This window comes from Prunus mume, linkage group LG1 (assembly GCF_029339155.1).
Source record: "Prunus mume cultivar Tortuosa linkage group LG1, ASM2933915v1, whole genome shotgun sequence".
NCBI classification, from domain to species: domain Eukaryota; kingdom Viridiplantae; phylum Streptophyta; class Magnoliopsida; order Rosales; family Rosaceae; genus Prunus; species Prunus mume.
Window position 1 is genome coordinate 11,755,676 of NC_142698.1, and position 18,053 is coordinate 11,773,728.

At 37.6% G+C, this 18,053-nt stretch overlaps 4 protein-coding genes and 1 long non-coding RNA gene across 10 annotated transcripts; 3 read left to right on the forward strand and 2 right to left on the reverse strand.

The window, feature by feature from the left end:
• Positions 1-709: 709 nt before the first annotated feature.
• On the forward strand, positions 710-3,852 carry LOC103336971 (uncharacterized). Of its 2 annotated transcripts, none has more exons than XM_089051389.1 (5): positions 710-1,818; positions 2,487-2,592; positions 2,679-2,764; positions 2,883-2,957; positions 3,511-3,852. In XM_089051389.1, the coding sequence occupies exons 1-4, from the start codon at positions 986-988 to the stop codon at positions 2,950-2,952; spliced, it is 1,095 nt and encodes a 364-aa protein (XP_088907515.1). In that variant the 5' UTR covers positions 710-985; the 3' UTR covers positions 2,953-2,957; positions 3,511-3,852. The 2 variants fall into 2 exon arrangements, with proteins under 2 accessions (XP_088907515.1, XP_008238326.2); XM_008240104.3 differs by having other exon boundaries at positions 3,578-3,852.
• Positions 3,853-4,508: 656 nt separating this feature from the next.
• Positions 4,509-8,453, forward strand: LOC103336982 (Major facilitator superfamily protein). 5 transcript variants are annotated; one of them, XR_514467.3, is made up of 10 exons: positions 4,509-4,971; positions 5,175-5,319; positions 5,416-5,584; positions 5,742-6,000; positions 6,626-6,714; positions 6,941-7,123; positions 7,225-7,310; positions 7,437-7,521; positions 7,726-7,976; positions 8,061-8,124. XR_514467.3 is itself a non-coding variant. In XM_008240123.3 (10 exons), exons 1-9 carry the CDS (start codon positions 4,728-4,730, stop codon positions 7,858-7,860), a joined length of 1,395 nt encoding a protein of 464 aa, XP_008238345.1. In that variant the 5' UTR covers positions 4,509-4,727; the 3' UTR covers positions 7,861-7,899; positions 8,061-8,453. The 5 variants fall into 5 exon arrangements, 3 of the variants coding, with proteins under 3 accessions (XP_008238345.1, XP_008238354.1, XP_008238335.1); XM_008240123.3 differs by having other exon boundaries at positions 7,726-7,899; positions 8,061-8,453; XM_008240132.3 differs by lacking the exon at positions 8,061-8,124 and adding an exon at positions 8,169-8,453 and having other exon boundaries at positions 7,726-7,899.
• A 742-nt stretch (positions 8,454-9,195) lies between these two features.
• On the reverse strand, positions 9,196-12,735 carry LOC103337007 (putative prolyl 4-hydroxylase 9). Its single transcript, XM_008240145.3, has 8 exons — positions 12,198-12,735; positions 11,971-12,081; positions 11,683-11,840; positions 11,306-11,408; positions 10,509-10,604; positions 9,883-9,948; positions 9,688-9,807; positions 9,196-9,501 (listed from the first exon to the last, which is right to left on the reverse strand). The coding sequence occupies exons 1-8, from the start codon at positions 12,330-12,332 to the stop codon at positions 9,415-9,417; spliced, it is 876 nt and encodes a 291-aa protein (XP_008238367.1). The 5' UTR covers positions 12,333-12,735; the 3' UTR covers positions 9,196-9,414.
• Positions 12,736-13,766: 1,031 nt separating this feature from the next.
• Positions 13,767-15,071, reverse strand: LOC148921033 (uncharacterized). The gene is made up of 2 exons (XR_016126485.1): positions 14,932-15,071; positions 13,767-14,590 (listed from the first exon to the last, which is right to left on the reverse strand). It is a non-coding gene; the product is annotated as an uncharacterized LOC148921033 (long non-coding RNA).
• On the forward strand, positions 14,039-18,017 carry CGLD27 (DUF1230 family protein (DUF1230)). Its single transcript, XM_008240156.2, has 7 exons — positions 14,039-14,432; positions 14,953-15,105; positions 15,410-15,487; positions 15,882-15,977; positions 17,019-17,054; positions 17,279-17,460; positions 17,555-18,017. The coding sequence occupies exons 1-7, from the start codon at positions 14,199-14,201 to the stop codon at positions 17,715-17,717; spliced, it is 942 nt and encodes a 313-aa protein (XP_008238378.2). The 5' UTR covers positions 14,039-14,198; the 3' UTR covers positions 17,718-18,017.
• Positions 18,018-18,053: the final 36 nt, after the last annotated feature.

Genomic DNA, 18,053 nt, shown 5'->3' on the forward strand with positions numbered 1-18,053 from the left:
AAAAAGATAACTTTACAAATAAAGGTTAAATTCCGTGTTTTAAATTTGTCACCAAAACAAGAAACTTTACAAATTCTAGAACATTAATTTCCGTCATTTTAAATTCCATCATTTAAGAAATTCTTTATACTTTTAAATTTTCTCATCCAAATGCACTCTTAAGGAATATCTCTTAATGAACTTTGATGATCTCTAACCTTATATATATTTTTTAAATAATTAGAATTTATTATTTCTTGCCCATTCAGGTTTTGTTGTATTTTGGGTCATAAATATGACCTCCTACAAGTTGAGAAGTAATACATAGAATCCCACAACCTTACCCCCTTACAAAGCCTTAAATATAAACTCTCTACGTGTATAGTTTTCATATTTTAGAAAACTACACATCATGTGAATTTTGGTGCTTTTTACACTTGTACATTTTCAAGTTTAAAATGTCAGAATTCAACTTGTCTCATGCTCACCTCTTTAGCACTATGCCACTACCCACGAATTAATATTAGCAAAAACAGACGAAATTCCAAATTCCAAATGATCCTCCATAATATAAGCATGTACAAAACCAAATCATTGTTTCGCAAAATTGGCAGCTTCACTCAAAGAATATATAAAATATAAATAATATGGTAAAGCCGTCAAACTGTTTCTCCCTCGTTGTAGTGGCGGTTATATAGAAAACAGAAGAAGATAAATGGCATTTGAAAGGACTCGTGGGTCAGTGGAAGAGTCCTTTTCCAATACCGCACTTTACCCAAACCACAAAAACACACCTCATTTTTCTGTTTTCATATTCGGAAGGACAGGGACCGACCGACCGACCAACACCTAACTGTGGCACGAGAAAAATATTGTAGAATTAGAATATACTTTCCTCTGCTCTGCAAAATCCTTATTGCTTTTATTATCTCCTCTCTTTCTCATCATCGTCATCGGAAACTAAGCTCTGTTTTTTCTTTTCTTTTCTGGGTCTCTCTGCAAAGCGATGGAGCTTCTTCCTGATTTTTTATTTACAGTTGTTTTTTCTCTCTTGATGGCTTTTGGGCTTTCTTTCGTTCTCCCTCTGGTTCTTTCTATGTGTCCAAGCAGGGATGCCAATGACCATGTGGGGAAAAGAAGGGTTCTTTATGAGTGTGAATCTCCGGTTGAACCCGAAATTCATGACTGGAGAAGTGAGATACGAGGTGGGTTTGTTGAAAAAGTTGTGAAAGTTGAGGAATTTATAGGTGAAGAACCAAAAGAGGAAAGTTTCCTACTTCAAGATTTTGTTGATGAAAGTTGTGGATCGCCAAAGGGACATGAGGGTTCAAAGACTGATGAATATGAAGTTTGCAGAGAAGTTGGAGTTGTTTGTTTGTCAGAGAAGAGTGTTGAAGATGAAAGTTCTGGTGGGCATGGTTGTCTATGCGGGCGCTCAGAAAACATGGTTGATCAAAGTTCTGAGAGGCATGAATTTGGAGAAATTGAGGTAGATTTGACAAAAAACGTAGTGGGAATCTTTGAAAGTGAAGATATCAAATTTCCAGAGTGTGATGGCAGTGATCATGAAGCTGATCGAGCCAAAGAGAGTGTAGTAGATGGTGTGGAAAAGGAGGGGTTGCTTGGTGAGGATGATTGGGAGGGAATAGAAAGAACTGAATTGGAGAGGCTTTTTGGTGCTGCAGTGGTGTTTGTTGGGTCTAAGAGTAATGCTGAGAGAAGTTTAAGTGTTGGAAGTGATGTGAAGACGAGGTTAGATGGGCTTCACAAGATTGCCACTCGAGGGCCTTGCTTTGAACCCCAACCTATGGCATTCAAGGTCTCTGCACGAGCAAAATGGTAGCTTCTAACTTCTCTTCTGCCTTTTTTTTGTGTTGTGATTTTCCAGGGTACTATTTGATTTGATGATGTTCTTATATATGCTTCTTGGTTTCTCTGAGTGTAGCTCTCTACATGTCCAGAAATAGTACTTTGATTTAAGACTTTTTATTTGGTGATTGTCCTATCACGCGATAATCATTGCAACTTTCTCAAGAATTGTACTTTGTAGCGTTAACTTTGTTTATCAAGGCACATGATGAATGTGGACTAAGCAAAGTTTACAGAGGGGAGAGGAAAGAAAATTATTTTTATGAAACTGATAAGTCACAATACCCAATTGCATTGTTCATGTATCTCAGGGATAAGTCCCTTTAATGTTCTTCCCCTTTCGACTTTTACTTGGACTACTTGCAAGTTCCAACTGTTATGACATTTTATATCAAGCAGACTAAACAGGGAACTTATTTTCCGAAAATGAAGGACCTTTTCTTAGTGCAAGCGATTCATCTACAGAGTGTATTCAGGCTCAAGATGAATAACTTTTAGTACTGTTAACTTGTAGAGATTTAGTTGAATGGCATGACACTAAGCTTTCACATCCAGAATGTAGTTTTGTGGACAATAATTATGATTACTTCTGATGCTTCACTAAGTTGATAAGAGAAAACCGGTTTACATTGTGCAAGGAATGCTTGGCAACAACTCGGAAACATGAGTGCAGAGGTAGCGATGGAGCAGTATATCACACTTCTTTCAGAAAGAGTTCCTGGGTGGATGCAAGATGTTCACGGTGTAAGCATTTTACTTTTGAAAGTGCTAGTGCGTTTTTACAGATGAACAGTGTAGGATAATAATCCTTTCCTGTTTGACTGGAGCAGGATTTTGCGGATGCCCAAGTGTATGAGAAGATAGCTTCTGATCTGAAGACATTTGTGCAAAACCAATCAGAACCTGCAGGGGAAAGGTGTTCAATCTTTCCTTCTTTTTTGGCCAATGTTAAGCACTTTCAAGGTTTGCAGATTTTATTTTTTCTTTTTGTAGTATTTTTTACTGATTTCCTTAAATCTTTTCTGAATTTGCAGAAAAGTGGAAGAACTAAAGCCTGATTTTAAAGGTTTAGATGAGACAGGGGTGAGGGTCTTAAATAATTGAGCAAGGTATGCATGCAATTAGTTGTTATGTAAGCTTGTCCATAGCTTTACCTTATCTGATATGATATCTTTGTGTTTTGCAAAATATAAACACCACAGTCACAGATGCCATTGTTCACATAATACAAACTGAAATGAAGTTTGTTGTGCGTGCAAATTATGTTGTATATAATATTTATTTGCTCAAAGTTGCCTGCATATACACGTAAACTGAATTTTCATTGATGGCTTTGAATGAATAGATGGTTCCTCTAGTTTTAGTCATGGAATCTTGTCCCCTTCTGTTTGCTGTAGAAGTTGAACGTAATTAATTGCTTGGTCATGAATTGAGTAGGAGATAAGACACAAATATTATTGATACCACCAGGAGTCAGTTTCTGTATTTAATTAATGATTAATATTTTGGTTCTTGGCTCATCTAGTTTAAGAAGTTACGGGCTTACAAATTCTCTTCCTGTAATCATACATAATGCTTATTTAGATATGTTGAAATCCCATATATAAAAAAATACTGAATATGTTGTAATCATATCTGCAACAAATTGGAACTCTTGTGAAGGTTTCCCATTACTTGAAGAGCTTGCCATAATGTTTCTTCCGGTATCTCGGTTATGTTTGAAATCCAGGTTTGTGCCAATTGTTCATCACCAAGGTAGAGCATCTTCCGGACAGCGGAGGCTACCAAGGCCCAGGAGGAGTTCACTTGAAGAATTGGAAACATCCAGTCTCATTTGTGACCAGTACATATTGCCATTGTCTTTTATAATAAAGATTTAGCTATGTGTTTATGGTACTATGTATATCCCACTTGCCCACTACATCTCTGTTTAAACCAAACCCCTTTTGTTCCTTTGCATGGGAGAAATGAGAAGAAAATTGGTGATGTTACACCTCAACAAAACAGATGGTATTGTGCAACCAACCAAGCCATAGAGGTTCATTTTATTAAGGTTGAAACTGCATTTAATGTTACCTAGCGCCGCCACGAAAGCTACTGTCTCCACCACCATCATTGCCATCACCACTGTCATTGCCTCTACCATCATCCTTGGTACTATAGCCACCACCGCCACCACCACCATCATCACGGCTATCATATCTGTCATTGCAATCATTATTGTCGTCGTCGCCACTCATTTACAAATTGATTCATCTAATAAGACGAACTAAACTAAAGTTTTCATAATTAAATCTTATTATGTTGAATAGGTTAGGGAAAAAAAAAAAACATCACAAATGATATAATTAAAATAGTCCTAAATTGCCTGGAGGAGGAGATACGAATAGATGACCTCCTATAACCACAAATCCATTGCCACTATGCGAGTTTTATATGTATACAAACTTCAAATCCATTGCCACTTTGCGAGTTTTATATGCATACAAACTTCTGATAAAGTTTAGATTAAAAATAAAAATAAAATCGTAATGAACAGAAGGCCCGCGAATCGAGCGTTCATTACTTTCAGTTGAAGTCACGAAGGATAATCGAACATACTCAATACGACGACGTTTGGATTGTCCGCTACAGTAGTATGCTGCAGAGAGAAAATAGTTGCACTGAGTCACAGACTCACAGACTTACAGTTACCGGCAGACCCCAATTCCAGTAATGAACGTCGACGTTTCAAATCATCTCCAAATTCCAATCCTTTTAGATCTCAAGCTCGAATTCGAACTGGTTCAAATCTGCACCAATGCCTCAAGCACACTGGTTCCAATCTCTGAGATCCGAAGCTTCTCATTCTGATTGATTCGAATAAAAGCAATATTCACATGGGGGTGGTGATTGAAAGCTCTGTTTGGGAGCCAAATCCTGGCCTTTACATATTCATCTTCTTCGCCTCTCTCTTCTCCATCCTCGCCTTCCCTTACGCTTCAAACAAGTACAGCAGCACTGGCAGCAGCAGCAGCAGCAGCTCCAGCAAAGCTCCGTCGCTCTTCGACCATGGAATCTCCCCCACCGCCTCCTCTCTCCGCTTCCAGAGGAACTTCCTTCTTATCTATTCTCTGGCCTCAGGTCTGTACGACGTCGTCTCTTGTTTCCTTCCGGATAGATCTTCTTTTCTTTTTGTTCTTTTTGTTCTTTCAAGTTTTAGTTCAGCTTCCGTTTAAGTTTTTGTACTTACATTTTGTCATAAATCAAGCAGAATCGCATTTTAATCTTAATTTAGCTATTTGGTTTTGATCACTGATGGGGTTCTTATGACTTTTTGCTGTCAGTAATGGAGGGACTGTGGTCTGTATTTGGTGAGTTTGAGTTAGCTTACTACGGTTTAAGCAGAGAGCAAATGATGTTTTCTCTCTGTGTTGGATTTGCAGCTTCTCTTTTAATTGGTTCCTTCTTAGGCGTACTTTCTGATTTAATGTAAGTGCATTTTCAGGCCAGTCTTGCTTCTTGTTCGTTATTCCAATGCTTAATGTTAAACCTTAATTGATTTCCCTTTTTTTGTAATTTGTGTAGAGGTCCAAAGAAAGTTTGTTTCCTCTTTTGCATTCTACACCTCTTTCTTGGCTTGTGGAAGAGAATTATTGATCATCCAAGTGTTTTGGCGGCGAGTATTTGTTTGTCTCTCGCAGCTTCGATTTTTTCTTTCAGTTTCGAGACGTGGATGGTAGTTCAACATGAAGAGGTTGTTGAGAAATGCCAGTTATTTCAGACTTGGTTTGCACGTAGAAACATCACTTAGTCTAGAAATGGGAGTGACTCATATATAGACTTTTGTACACAAGCAATTTGTTGGACTAGCTGTAGTGCTAATTATGATGAAAAAAAATTTATGTTTGCAGCAAGGGCACAGGCAAGATATGTTGAGTGAGACTTTTTGGTTGATGAGTTTCTTTGAGTCCGCATCTCTCATTGGAAGCCAGGTGCTTTCAAATTGGCTCATTGGTAATAATGTGGACAAAAACATGGCATCTCATTCCACTGCAGCCATCTTTTTGGCAATAATTGCCTTGGTTTGTCTTCTCAGAGGATGGACAGAAACCCCACAGAAAGTAGCTCTTAAGGAGTATAGGGCGTCTTTCTCTACATATGTTTTTGGTGGTAAGAGTTGCATTTGTTTTAAAAAACATTATCTACTTTTCTTGTTCGTTTACTTAAATAAACTATACTGCTTGAATACATTCAGTATGAAAATGAATCAGTTAAATGAGATCGAGTGAGACTGTAGTTCCAGATATAGTGAAGCATGTTAATTCCGTCAAAGGCAGATGCTTCGAATTTGTGTAAAATTTTGTTCTTGAGGATCAAACTCTTATTGCTTTGCACTTCATTCCTTTGCTTGTTGCTATTTGCCTCCTCTGATACTCAACTGTATCTGTTTGCCCCAGTATGATCAACATGCCATCAATTCCCTGATCCAGGAGAGTAATTTTTTCCATTTCTATAATGTTCTTGATTAGCTAAATCACTTATGTCATCTTTCCTTTAATGAGCTGAGTACTTGAAGAGAATTTTCACATTTTTTAGGTAGGAGTGTTGTTTTTCAATCTTGACTATTCCAGCAACTTATTATATGCATTTTAGAGGATTGATTATTTAAAGATGCTGTGCTAGCATGATTTAGCTGCTCTTCTGCATAATGCTTTGCAAATCATGGTGTGAGGTGTAAGCTTTAACTATATGTTTGGTGTGTATTCTTACCGTTGAAACTTTATATGGTTGGCAGATAAAAGAATATGGCTTTTGGTGTGGGCACAGGCTTGCCTTCACTTCTCTGTAGCAGTCTTCTGGATACTATGGGCCCCTACTATAGTGGTATGGTTTCTATAATTTAAAATAAAATGTTTAGCGAAGTGAAAGTTACCATGGTTAATATCTGAACTACTTGAAACTTTATGTTGATGGGATTTTTTTTTTCACACTCAACAAAGAATTCTTTCTTATTCCTGAGTAAATTTAAAAGAGGGGTTTAAAGTTATTGAACCTTAGATATCATAGTTTCAATTCCTTCCATCAATTTTTAATAAATATGTGATTTTAGGCTGATGGACGAGAAGTGCACCTAGGGTTGATATATCCATGTTTTTTGGGCTCAAGAATGCTTGGAAGCACAATATTTCCGTGGCTCATTAGTGGACTGTCATCCCTGAGAACTGAGGATTGCCTAGTATTTGCATTCATTATAATGGGGCTGGTATTGTCCATAACAGCGTATGATTATCAGGTAAAGATGTCTTCTGTAAATGGAAATATAAGAAATATGATCATCAATTATGTTTAATGATAGTGGTTCCGAAGTTTAAACGTTTAATTGGTGATATGCAGGAAATTGGAGTATTAGTGACATTATTTTGCATATTTCATGCCGGTCTTGGCATGATTTTTCCTTCACTAGCCAGATTGAGGACAATGTAAATCAAACGAGTATTCCATCTTTTTGTCCGCTAATGTCTCCTCTAAATATTATGCCTCAGGTTCAACTTTTGTTACGTGGATTTTAATTTGATGGTTTTCCTGCTTCTATTTGGTGTTCACAGGTATGTGCCTAATGCACTGCGTGGGGGGATGATAAGCCTTTCTCAAGCCCCAGCAAATGCAGCAATTCTGCTTTTTCTGGTGCAAGTGAGTGTTTCTTCCCAGGATTACCTCAACATAGAAAACATATGATTAAGAAACTCCCTGACCAGTGACATTGATGTGTGCCACCAGTGGTGGAGAGCAGCCACAGTAAAAAAGGGTCATGATTGGACTGGTAGATTCCACCATGAGATTTATTGATTAAACATCCATCCACTGACTTTTCTTGCTACTGTGGTATTGATGCAGGGAAAATACTACAATAACATCGGGAACTCAACAATCATAGCGTTTGCTGCCCTTGGACTATTCACAGCAGCTGGTTGCATGCATGTCTTGAAACGATGGGGGAAGCAACCATATCAGAACTGGCATAAACTCTGATTTTATACCAAATCATCAGCGAGCTTATTGGCTGAGTTGGTGAGTTCTGGAGATCATTAATGACTAGCAGAACTGAGTATTTCTAAGAATTTCTGTGCCTCTGAATTCCACCTGAGGTATGGGGACATAAATACTGGAAAAACAACAATATGTTGTAAGTTGCAAAAAATTGGATTGATATGGTCTTGTGTATTCCTTAGGAATCAACTGAATGACTATGTGCAAGACGGAAACCAGTTATCGGTTCCTTGTCACCGAGTTCAATTCAAGTTGCCAAACCCATCTGAGCCTCTTAACTTTCTGGGCAGGTCTGGTGGTTAGGCAGGAGAAGATGGGATTTACATGTTTACCATCAGCCCTCCGCGCAGTTTAGGGATTTAGACCTCAGCAGTAGAGGCGAGAACTGCAAGTTTTTGTGATCCTCATTTTGAAGATTTGTTTGCAAGTTTTGCACTAAACTGACACAATTAGCAGTTTAGTTTGGCAAAATTGTACTTAAATGTGTGGAACAGAATGGAAATGCCTAAATTATTGCCAGATTTCTTTGATGATTGGATCGGTGAATAAAAAAAGGTTCACAGTTGTCCTGTAAATCCAATGTGCAGTTTCGCTTTAGTGAGGAGTTTCTTTCAAATATGACTCAAACCCAAGACGAGTAAAGAAAAAATAGCTACCTCTTTTTCATCTGTTATAAATTTCTGAGCTGGTGCAAAACAGGGTGACAGAGAAGAGATATACAATCAGAAGCTATGAAGAACGAGAGAACAATGACATTTGCCAGAACCTAGATTGCTTCTTGTTGTATTTGTTCTTTCATCCTCAAATTTGCCTTCTTTCTCCTCTTACACCTTTCCCCACCCTCACTTTCATTAGCTTATTATGGATTTTTTTGGTCAAAGTTCCCGAAGAACGAGAGGAGAAATTAGAGGGAATAAAAGGAAAAGACAACAAAAAGGGAGAAGAGGTGTGAGTGGTAGGGCTTTTGTGGTTTATCTGCCACGAACTCAATGTGCCATAAACTTGTGTTTGCAGGGCTTTTTTTTCAACAACTTCTTGATGGCTTGTTTAGCCAAGCATGTCATAAAAAACACTCTAAACACTTTGACCGTGGCTTTTATTTACTCTTCTTTCTCATCACGTTAATTTTGTGTCAAAAAGTTAGCTTGAAAACCAAAGAGAGATTTAGATATGAACGTGGAAAGTTCGAGTTCTTTTTCTTTCTGGTTTTGAGGGCATTACTAAAGAAATTATTGGACTCGTGATGGAGATGGACTAAGGCGTGCAATTACAGCTTCTTGAACCATTGTGCAAAGGTAAGAAGCTACACTTCACATATCCTGCATTGCAACAGATGGAACCTTTCTTCATTTATTTAATTGAATTGCTAGATGCGACATGAGATATCGACACGATGAAAATTTATTGAAACTCCGATCATACAAGAAAAAGAAGGCTCATTCTCAAACGCCCCCCTCCGAGGGGGTTGGTGTGTGCTAATGCTCAGGTGTGGATAAAAATTTGAGCACTGCACAATGACACTCTAGACAACTACAACTAATCCTCTTGTTCTTGATCCCTGATCCACTTTGTAGCCACCCATTTTTCCCCTTCAATTACAGGACAGCTCCCATGTATTGATAACTGCAGAGGCGCATCCAGCCAATAATTAAATTAGAACGGAACAAAATAAACAAACTTCTCTTAACAAGGAATGAAATACCTCATACAGGGTAAATTTCACGAGAAATGCTAAGAAAAACATTTTTTCTTTCTCATCAATACTTCTTGAAATGATCATAATGAGAATGATACTGGGAAGCAACTAACCATATCAATTGTACCATTTGGGAGCAATGAATAAAATAAAAGTCCATCCCCTTTGCGTGGCTTCACTTTCAAACCAACACATTCACGAAAATCATAGTTTCCATCCATGTTTGAGCCATTCTGCAGATCAAAAAGGGATGATGAACAATGGACAAACCAAAAGGGTGATGAGAAAAGCAGAGGTCTTCAACTCACCTCATAAGGAAACATGGTTTCACCACCTTCTTCAACATCAGTTAAATACAACAAGAATGATGCAACCTACAAAGATCAAATAAGACTAATGTAAGCATTCTTTAAAATCTTTTGGAAAATAAACATTATGATTCTATCAGATCTACAACTTGTTATGCTTACTATTAGTGTTTAATCTTAGAAGATGGTTTATTGACCACTCCTGGATGCAACTTAACTTCCGCTATTAGCATAATATTATTTGGTTTGAACATGTAATCATTAAGAAATTTCTAGAATTTGTTTGAACTGGTCAAGTAGATGAGCGCAGAACATTTATCTGCGACTTTAGACATCAAAGCACACACATCTATTTGGTTTCAAGAAGTCAAAAGAATTTATCCTGGTAAAACTCCCATGCCATATATCTTTAAGGTGATACAGAATGACGACCTGTGCTCTCCAACCCAAGTATAATTGTTGTACAAGTGTAGGAAATAAAATATTGAGGTTTATCTTTGCCTGGTTTTATTTCCTAAACTGTGCACTCCGGGGAGTGGGTGTGCAAGGGTTTCAGTGATACACAAGCCCAAAATAGAAAACAAATAATGACCAAATGAAACTCATGTTTTATAGTGAAGATGTACCCTTTGGCTCTTCTGTGGACCATATTGATCAGGGTGGAATGCATCGTAATGAGAATTATACTTCTGCCCGATCTCATAGCGTAAGATGTTGAATGCCTGAAACATGATATCCTCAGCTCAGACAATTTTACAAATTGGCCTGAAATAAAAGGTTAACTAATTCATAAAACAAGTAAAGCAGATTTAGCTTTTGCATAACAGAAACACATAGGCATGAAAGAAATATCTTCACTATGATTACAACATCAAGTGTCCCATCATTACTTGGCAAATTAACACAAACAACCCGTCAAACAGCGGTACCTAACATTTAAATACTCATATAACAGTCTTGTCAACACTACCAAAAAAATAACTTTTCCACAGTTCAGACCCATGTTGAGAAATTTTTTTGCCAACAAGAAACAGAACATCAAATACACAAAGCTAACTATATGCACAGCACACTTCTGATATCTTAGGCACAAGAAAGAAATTTCCAAGAAGTTAGTAAACAGCTGGGTTCGTTATTCTGCCATGAACTGACAGAGGATTTTCCAACAACCCTCCTTCCCCCAACTCCATTCACCCTTCCTACCCCAGTTTGTGGTTGCAGGCATTCTCATTTATAATTTTAAGGAATAAAATTACTTTGGCAACAAGAGGAGTTTTTTATTTGATGCTGTCATCTTGGACAGAAGAAAAACTTCCACGAGCATTGCTTAGAACGAAACATGACCAGGCATTATGATTTTGTATAGAGAGAGAGGACGAGGATGATGATGATAATAAGCTCTAAACTGTACACTAAATAGTACCTCTCCATAGGTCCTGGGAAGCATTGTTGCTCTTGCAATCTTTTCCTCTATTACATCCAGAGTCCCAGATTTATCATCAGAAGCAGAAAGAAACATGCCAGAACTGCTTGAAAAGATAGTGTAAGCATGGTTTGTGGGATCTGTAATCACTCATATTAAGAAAACTATTCACATTTGGACCCGTTAGATTTATTCCTCTAAATATAAAATCATCAGATGCTAGTATTTCTCAGCTTGTACCAACAATCATAAGATTTCACTAACAGGGCAGTCTTCAAAACTTTGGTGCAAGAGTAAAAATGGTATGCATAACAAGTACTAACAAAATGATGAAAAAGGTTTGCTCATTTGAAACACTAAATATTAAGTTTGTGTACCTTGTTCGTATATCCTTCGTGTTCTCCTCTGTCTCACCCTCTCGCAAAGCCAAAGTTGATGGTTTAAGGCTTGGCTTGGCCATACCGATTATGCTTTCACATTGCTCCGCAGTTGCAAAATTAGGAAAATATAGTGCACGCGGATACCAACTCAGGACCTACGCAGTTCATATGCCCTTTTCTTGTTAGCTAATAAAAATTCAATCTTCGATCCCACAAAACTCATACAACCCTAAATTGATCAAACTGTTTAAAGAATCGTCACAAAGAAAAGTCGACAACAGAAACCTGAAAGGGAATGGAAGTTAAAGAATCGTCACCGGTCTCTCCATAAGGCATCGAAGTATACTCTGTTTCCAACAGTCTCGTTCTCAGCCTATTATCACCACCACCCACATCCTGCCAAAAATTAAAATTTGAAATTGTTAAATGAATTATTTTTGAAAAACTGAAAAACCCACTCAAGTTCTTGATCAAAAACAAAAACCCCCTAAAAGGAAAAATGAAAACTTTGCCTGAGAGAGGAGAGAGGAGCCGTAGAAGCCAGCGAGGAAGAAGAAGGAGCATAAGATGAAGGTGGTTGGTAACCCAAGTTTGGACTTCAACTTGAACTTGGAGCTCCAATTCCCTTTCCCGCTTTTGGCTCTCATTGTAATTTCAATTTGTCTTCAAATGCAGGTGGCAATGGTGGTGTGATTGGTGGCTTCTACTTGCTCTCTCGTCTGTAAATTTTTGTGCTTTTGTTTTGCGTTTGACAAACGACAGTCGATCAAAGACTTGATTGCAGAGAGTCTTTGTCAAGACTGTAAACAAGCGTGTTCTAAATTCTAATTGCGCGCACAGCACGGCGGGAGTTTGCGTAAAACTACTGAGATTTTTGTAATCTGACCAAAAAAAGAAGATTGAGATTTTTGGAACCAAATTACTGGGGGTGTAGTCAATCTTAGAGGATTTGGAATCCAATGGGTACAACGAATATATTTTGGTCGGGGGAGCAAACTTTCCCAGTTTTACAAAGTGCTCAAATCCAAGGTCATAACCCACAGAATTGTCTCTGACAAAGTGGGTAAATAGATTCTTCCCAAGGCGGTCCTTAGGCTTTCATGGTTTTACAACTTTACTTTCTTTCTTTTTTTTGAACTTTTTTTTTGAACTTTCGCTTTGTAAATTCAAATTCTACCTTCTCCATTGTGATTATTCTCACTTGTTCTGAAAAGGGTCATCCTTCATTATTCCAACTAGAAATAGAACCCCCAATCTTTTCTACTCCTGAAAAGATGGCACTAAATACCATTCTACACAACTTTTTTAGACTTTCTAGAGAGAGAGAGAGAGAGAGAGAGAGGTTACAATCTTTTAGATGGGGGTGAATATTGAAAAACCATGGCCAAAGAGGAGGAAATCAGTAAGAAAATGACATGACGAAAAAGGGTATGATGAAAGAAATAACACTTGGCCTAACCCACAAAATAAAAAAGGTAGCCTAAGTGTCACCGGGGTCGCATCATATTCTCTCAATTCTTTGCCGTTCTCATCGTTCGTGGATATTCAGTTTTCACTTTTTACTGTGACAAATGTGTCTTTTACCTATTGACCCAAAAACAAAACGTCTCTTTACTTTAAGACACAGCCTTTTTTTATTTGGGTGGATTTGGACTATTTGTTGTTTTTTTTTTACAAATTTATAAATAAACCTAATCCTAAACATGTATTTATAAAAAAACTCAAGACTATTTAAACATAGAAATACACCCAAAATCAACCCTAAAGTCAACTTTTTGGGTGTGTTTATAAATGGGTTTTGAGTATGTGTAATGATGGATTTTGGGTGTGTTTATATGTTTAAATAATGCTTGAGTTTTTTTATAATTTCAACCCCCATTTTGGATGTTTTAGTGAAACTCCTTTTTTTTTTTTTTTACTGCAGACTCCCTGGTTTTTCTCCCTCGATTGGGTCCGGACTTTGGCCCCAAGGATTGCACACAAAACCGCGTGGAAGGTAACGAATTCCACATTGCATTTGCACGATCAACACCTCCCAACACTCTGTTTCCACACACACACACAAAATAAAATAATAATAATAATAATAATAATAATAATAATAACAATAATAAATCTCCAAAGGCCCTGGCATTTGGATAATCTAAATTACAAGCCTTCATTATACATAATAGACGGTCCAAAAGTACACACACAAAGGAGAGGCTTGCACACATGTTCAATTGAGTGGTCCCACCCATGAAATACAAGTCCTTAATTATCACACATTTTGTCCACCTGGCTCGGGTCACCCTCCAAACAAACCCTTTCCTTGCAAGTAAATTACAAAAATAATTCTGATCAGTTGTTTTCCTCCACGTAAATAATGCATGGTCCTTGAAAAAACACAGCCATGTCTTTTAACTAAAGAGCTGAAACCTCACTCATCTCTTTCCCCAACTTCATGCCAGTTGAACAGAGAAATTCAGAGTACACCTAAACTGCGCTTGGTTCAGTTCAACTTAGGGAAATAGATGCTCCGGGCAGATGTATATTGCTCTCCGCTTTACAGTCCTCCACAGGTCAAGTTAGTGAAGGCTGGTAGCAGCTCCAGCTCATGGCTGATCCAATACCGCAGTTCTCGAAGGCTACCCAAGGGGGTTTCTGTCAAAGCCTTGAAAGATGAGGCAGGCGGGGAAACGAGCGGTTTCCGTGGCCAGAGTTGGGATCCCGGGTCAGAAATCGAGGTTCCTTATGAACAAAGGCCGGTATGTTTTCACTTTCTCTGTGTACCTTCCGCAGCAATCCCATTTCTTCAATGGTCGACACAAATTAGATGAACTTATCCATTGAATGAGAATTCAGCAGGATCCGTTGTCTTTAGCTAGGTCCAGTTGGTAATAATCACTACCCCTCTTGAAGAAACCTTGTGACAACAAATCTAGTTTTTCAGTTTTCTTATATGAATCAGATAATATAAAAGAAATAACAAGGAAAATTAGGCATCATGAGTAGTGAGTGAAATGCTTCATATGCCATGGAAACAATGGCTCTTATATGCCCACTTTAAGTCATGGGATTGAAAAGGTGTTCGAATAACAGAAGGGTAAGAGGAGGTTTTGAGGGAAAGTCAGGGTCATCCCTTATTATGCACCCCAGCAATTGGCCCAAAAAGAAAATGAATAGAAAAGGGAAAGGGAAGCAGATTCAAACAGATTCCCCCACATTATTTCTTGTAAGCAATAAGTCATGAAAATTCATACTTACATTTATTTGGTTCCATAATAGGTGAATGAGTACTCATCTCTGAAGGACGGAGTTTTATACTCGTGGGGTGAACTGGGACCTGGGCCTTTCCTCCTTCGTCTTGGAGGTTTGTGGTTGGTAACTTTCACAACTCTAGGAGTGCCTATTGCAGCTGCAAGCTTTAATCCATCAAGGGTAAGATATTGAATGTTTTAAAGTCAAAATAAAAAATTTGTGGATATGGCCAGATACTAATATAGAGTAGTAGTGTACAGAAAAAAAATAAATAAATATTAATGTCTCGGGACCAACATGTCTTTCAGAAACTAGAAGAGAAATGTATCTCGTGCTTCCAAATGTCTAAGACTATACTCAAACGGTCAGCAAAGTCACACAACGATCCACTGGCATATTACTAAAAAAGTTAAACAAGAAGCACATATCAGCACCAGCAAGAGGTATTTCATTTGTCTTTACTCCAGTTGTTCCAACCTTGCAGGATCCTCTAAAATTTGCGCTAGCTGCTGGAACTGGAACTCTTTTTGTTGTATCGTTGATCGTCTTAAGAATTTATCTGGTACTATTTTCAGCTTACTTCATCTTATAATCATTACTGGAGTGCATGTGTGGAAGTTTGACATTGAGCACTAGCAAAAGCTCATAGCCAAAACTTCAATATTAGATGAGAAAACCACTGCATGGTCTGTTATGATACTGACAACCATGGACTAAATTCTACTGGTCACAATATATATTATTTGTTTCCAGTCCCAAATACAAGAGAACATACTTGTTTAATGTACAGGTTCCCCAGTATGTAAGGATTCCATGAAACAAATGCACGGCACTCCCAAAAATAATAGCGATGGGGAAAAAAAACAATTTAATCTTTTAATCGAATGAATGTTACTTCCAAGCAATTTTCATGCTTGATATTTGTTTGATACACCGTATTATCACTCCTATTGCAGGGATGGAGTTATGTTGGTGATCGACTACTATCAGCAGTCATACCTTACGAAGAGAGTGGCTGGTATGATGGACAAATGTGGGTAAAGCCACCTGAGGTTAGCACCCTTAACCTCATCCTTTCTCAGTTAATAAGAAACAAGGATGAAATCGTCTTGGACAAGTTAGCCTTCCAAGTTCAATCACATCTTATTCAAGTATTCAACTGAAACAGGCTAAGTAGAATAATCAGTAAATGATAAAATTCATTCAAAAGAATTAACTAATCACATGAGGCTTGATGTTTATGCATATATTGCCTCTCTACATCAAAACCTCGAAATTATGATTATGCTGTGGAAACGAATTTGTGGCATATCATTAGAGCTTAATACTGAAACAAGGTTTCTGATAGTCGACTGTGTATATATGTGTGATGTATATGTGCAAATGCATGTCATGGAGAATAATCTATGAGATATTAACTAAGAATGGTTATCAGAGAAGGTGAAAATCTGAATGTATCTAAAACTGGTACACTCAGAAATTTAAACAATTAAAAAAATCAGGGTCCGTGTCCTACATAATGGGAATGAAAAGAGAAGAATCTATCAAGGTAAAAACACATCCAATTGAACAGAAAGAAAAAAAACATGTAAAACCATCTAGGCCTGTGGCAACCCATAATTTAGGCAGATATCAACAAAGCATGATGATCCTAATGAATTTCATCATTTGATTACTAAGAGAAATAAAGGTCAAGTAAAAGTGAGTACTTATACTAAAATAAGAATAAGTATTTCCACAATACCTGTCCTGTCACAATTCTTGTTACCCCGTTGCTATGGCGGACCATTTCATCTTGTGGCCAACCACTGAATAAATGACAGCAGCAAACCTAAGTGAATCTGATCATAATTTGAGGCTCAGAAAAAACAAATAGGAGTTTCCCATAGTTAAGATTTTTGCTACCATAAATCAAGATCAGCTTATTCTTGGAGTTGTCCGGTTGAGTGAACAGTCAGAATGAATATGGTACAGAAGGAGGGCATGAGATCAACCTTCGCCTTCCCTCTATATTACCCATACAGATTAATGCAGGAACCATCTATGTGTAAGGTTTCACCAATGAAAACTAACACCTAAAATTTTTCTTGTAGGTCTTGGCTCGTGATAGACTATTGGGCTCTTACAAGGTACTAGCAACTGGAACTTGAAATGCATGCCAACTATCAATATACATCCCAGAGAAGGATGCATGCATGCTAAACAAAGTTATTTTGAGGTGGAAGAAAAACAAAATGCACAGATGCACACACCTTAGTTTTCAAGGCACTACAAAAGATGTGAGCTGCCATGTATAAACTTCATCCTTAGAATTATGAGATTCATATGAAAAATTGAAAATTTATGCAAGCAGGTTAAACCCGTCATCAAATTGCTGAAACAGACTCTAGTTGGAACAGGGGCATTACTTGTCACAGGAGTGTTGCTGTTTATCTTTGCTACACCGGTGGAGGATTTCATTCACACCACATTTGGCATAAAAGATAACTCATCAAATGTTTCAGCCTCAAAGATCAGCACAAAGTTCAACATAAGGTTTTATAGATAAATAGAGATTGCAACCCTCTGATCAATTATTTACATATAAGTTTTTTTGTACTTTGTTCTCCAATGTTACTTAATCTTGCAGAAAAGAGGAGTTGCTAAAATTGCCTACGGACGTGAGGTCTGATGATGATCTAGCAGCAGCCGCTGCTGAGGCTGCTGATGGAAGACCAGTCTACTGCAGAGATAGGTTTTATCGTGCATTAGCTGGTGGGCAGTACTGCAAATGGGAGGATCTGCTTAAGTGATGGGCAAAAGACGAGAAAAGAATAATTCATATGAAATTCCATATCATAATATACAAATTTGTTTTACAAACTATAGTGGCCAGAAAGGCAATGCAATATCCATCAAGGAAAATCCACTAGCATTGGCAAATACATGGGGGAAGGGAGGGGGTAGTGTGACATGGTGGCAAGCCATCTTAGTCACCACCTAATTTTATAAAACAAATTCTGTAAAAGCATTTGACAAATAGAATTTTATCTACAACTATGCTCTGTAATTTGTACACTTAAACAGCAAAAATGTAAGGTTCTATCTTATTATATTAGGAGAACAAATTATTAGAAAATCAGAGATAA

Excerpts from the sequence above, each read along its gene's own strand:
- LOC103336971 (XM_089051389.1), top strand. The coding sequence starts at position 986 with ATGGAGCTTCTTCCTGATTTTTTATTTACAGTTGTTTTTTCTCTCTTG. Across the intron at positions 2,593-2,678 it reads GGATGCAAGATGTTCACGGT|GATTTTGCGGATGCCCAAGT; the intron begins GTAAGCATTTTA and ends TGACTGGAGCAG. Across the intron at positions 2,765-2,882 it reads TCAGAACCTGCAGGGGAAAG|AAAAGTGGAAGAACTAAAGC; the intron begins GTGTTCAATCTT and ends CTGAATTTGCAG.
- LOC103336982 (XM_008240113.3), top strand. The coding sequence starts at position 4,728 with ATGGGGGTGGTGATTGAAAGCTCTGTTTGGGAGCCAAATCCTGGCCTT. Across the intron at positions 6,001-6,625 it reads CTCTACATATGTTTTTGGTG|ATAAAAGAATATGGCTTTTG; the intron begins GTAAGAGTTGCA and ends TATGGTTGGCAG. Across the intron at positions 6,715-6,940 it reads TATGGGCCCCTACTATAGTG|GCTGATGGACGAGAAGTGCA; the intron begins GTATGGTTTCTA and ends ATGTGATTTTAG.
- LOC103337007 (XM_008240145.3), bottom strand. The coding sequence starts at position 12,332 with ATGAGAGCCAAAAGCGGGAAAGGGAATTGGAGCTCCAAGTTCAAGTTG. Across the intron at positions 9,949-10,508 it reads GTCCACAGAAGAGCCAAAGG|GTTGCATCATTCTTGTTGTA; the intron begins GTACATCTTCAC and ends TGATCTTTGTAG. Across the intron at positions 9,808-9,882 it reads AAACCATGTTTCCTTATGAG|AATGGCTCAAACATGGATGG; the intron begins GTGAGTTGAAGA and ends TTTGATCTGCAG.
- CGLD27 (XM_008240156.2), top strand. The coding sequence starts at position 14,199 with ATGCTCCGGGCAGATGTATATTGCTCTCCGCTTTACAGTCCTCCACAG. Across the intron at positions 15,978-17,018 it reads TGTGGGTAAAGCCACCTGAG|GTCTTGGCTCGTGATAGACT; the intron begins GTTAGCACCCTT and ends TTTTTCTTGTAG. Across the intron at positions 17,461-17,554 it reads AGCACAAAGTTCAACATAAG|AAAAGAGGAGTTGCTAAAAT; the intron begins GTTTTATAGATA and ends TTAATCTTGCAG.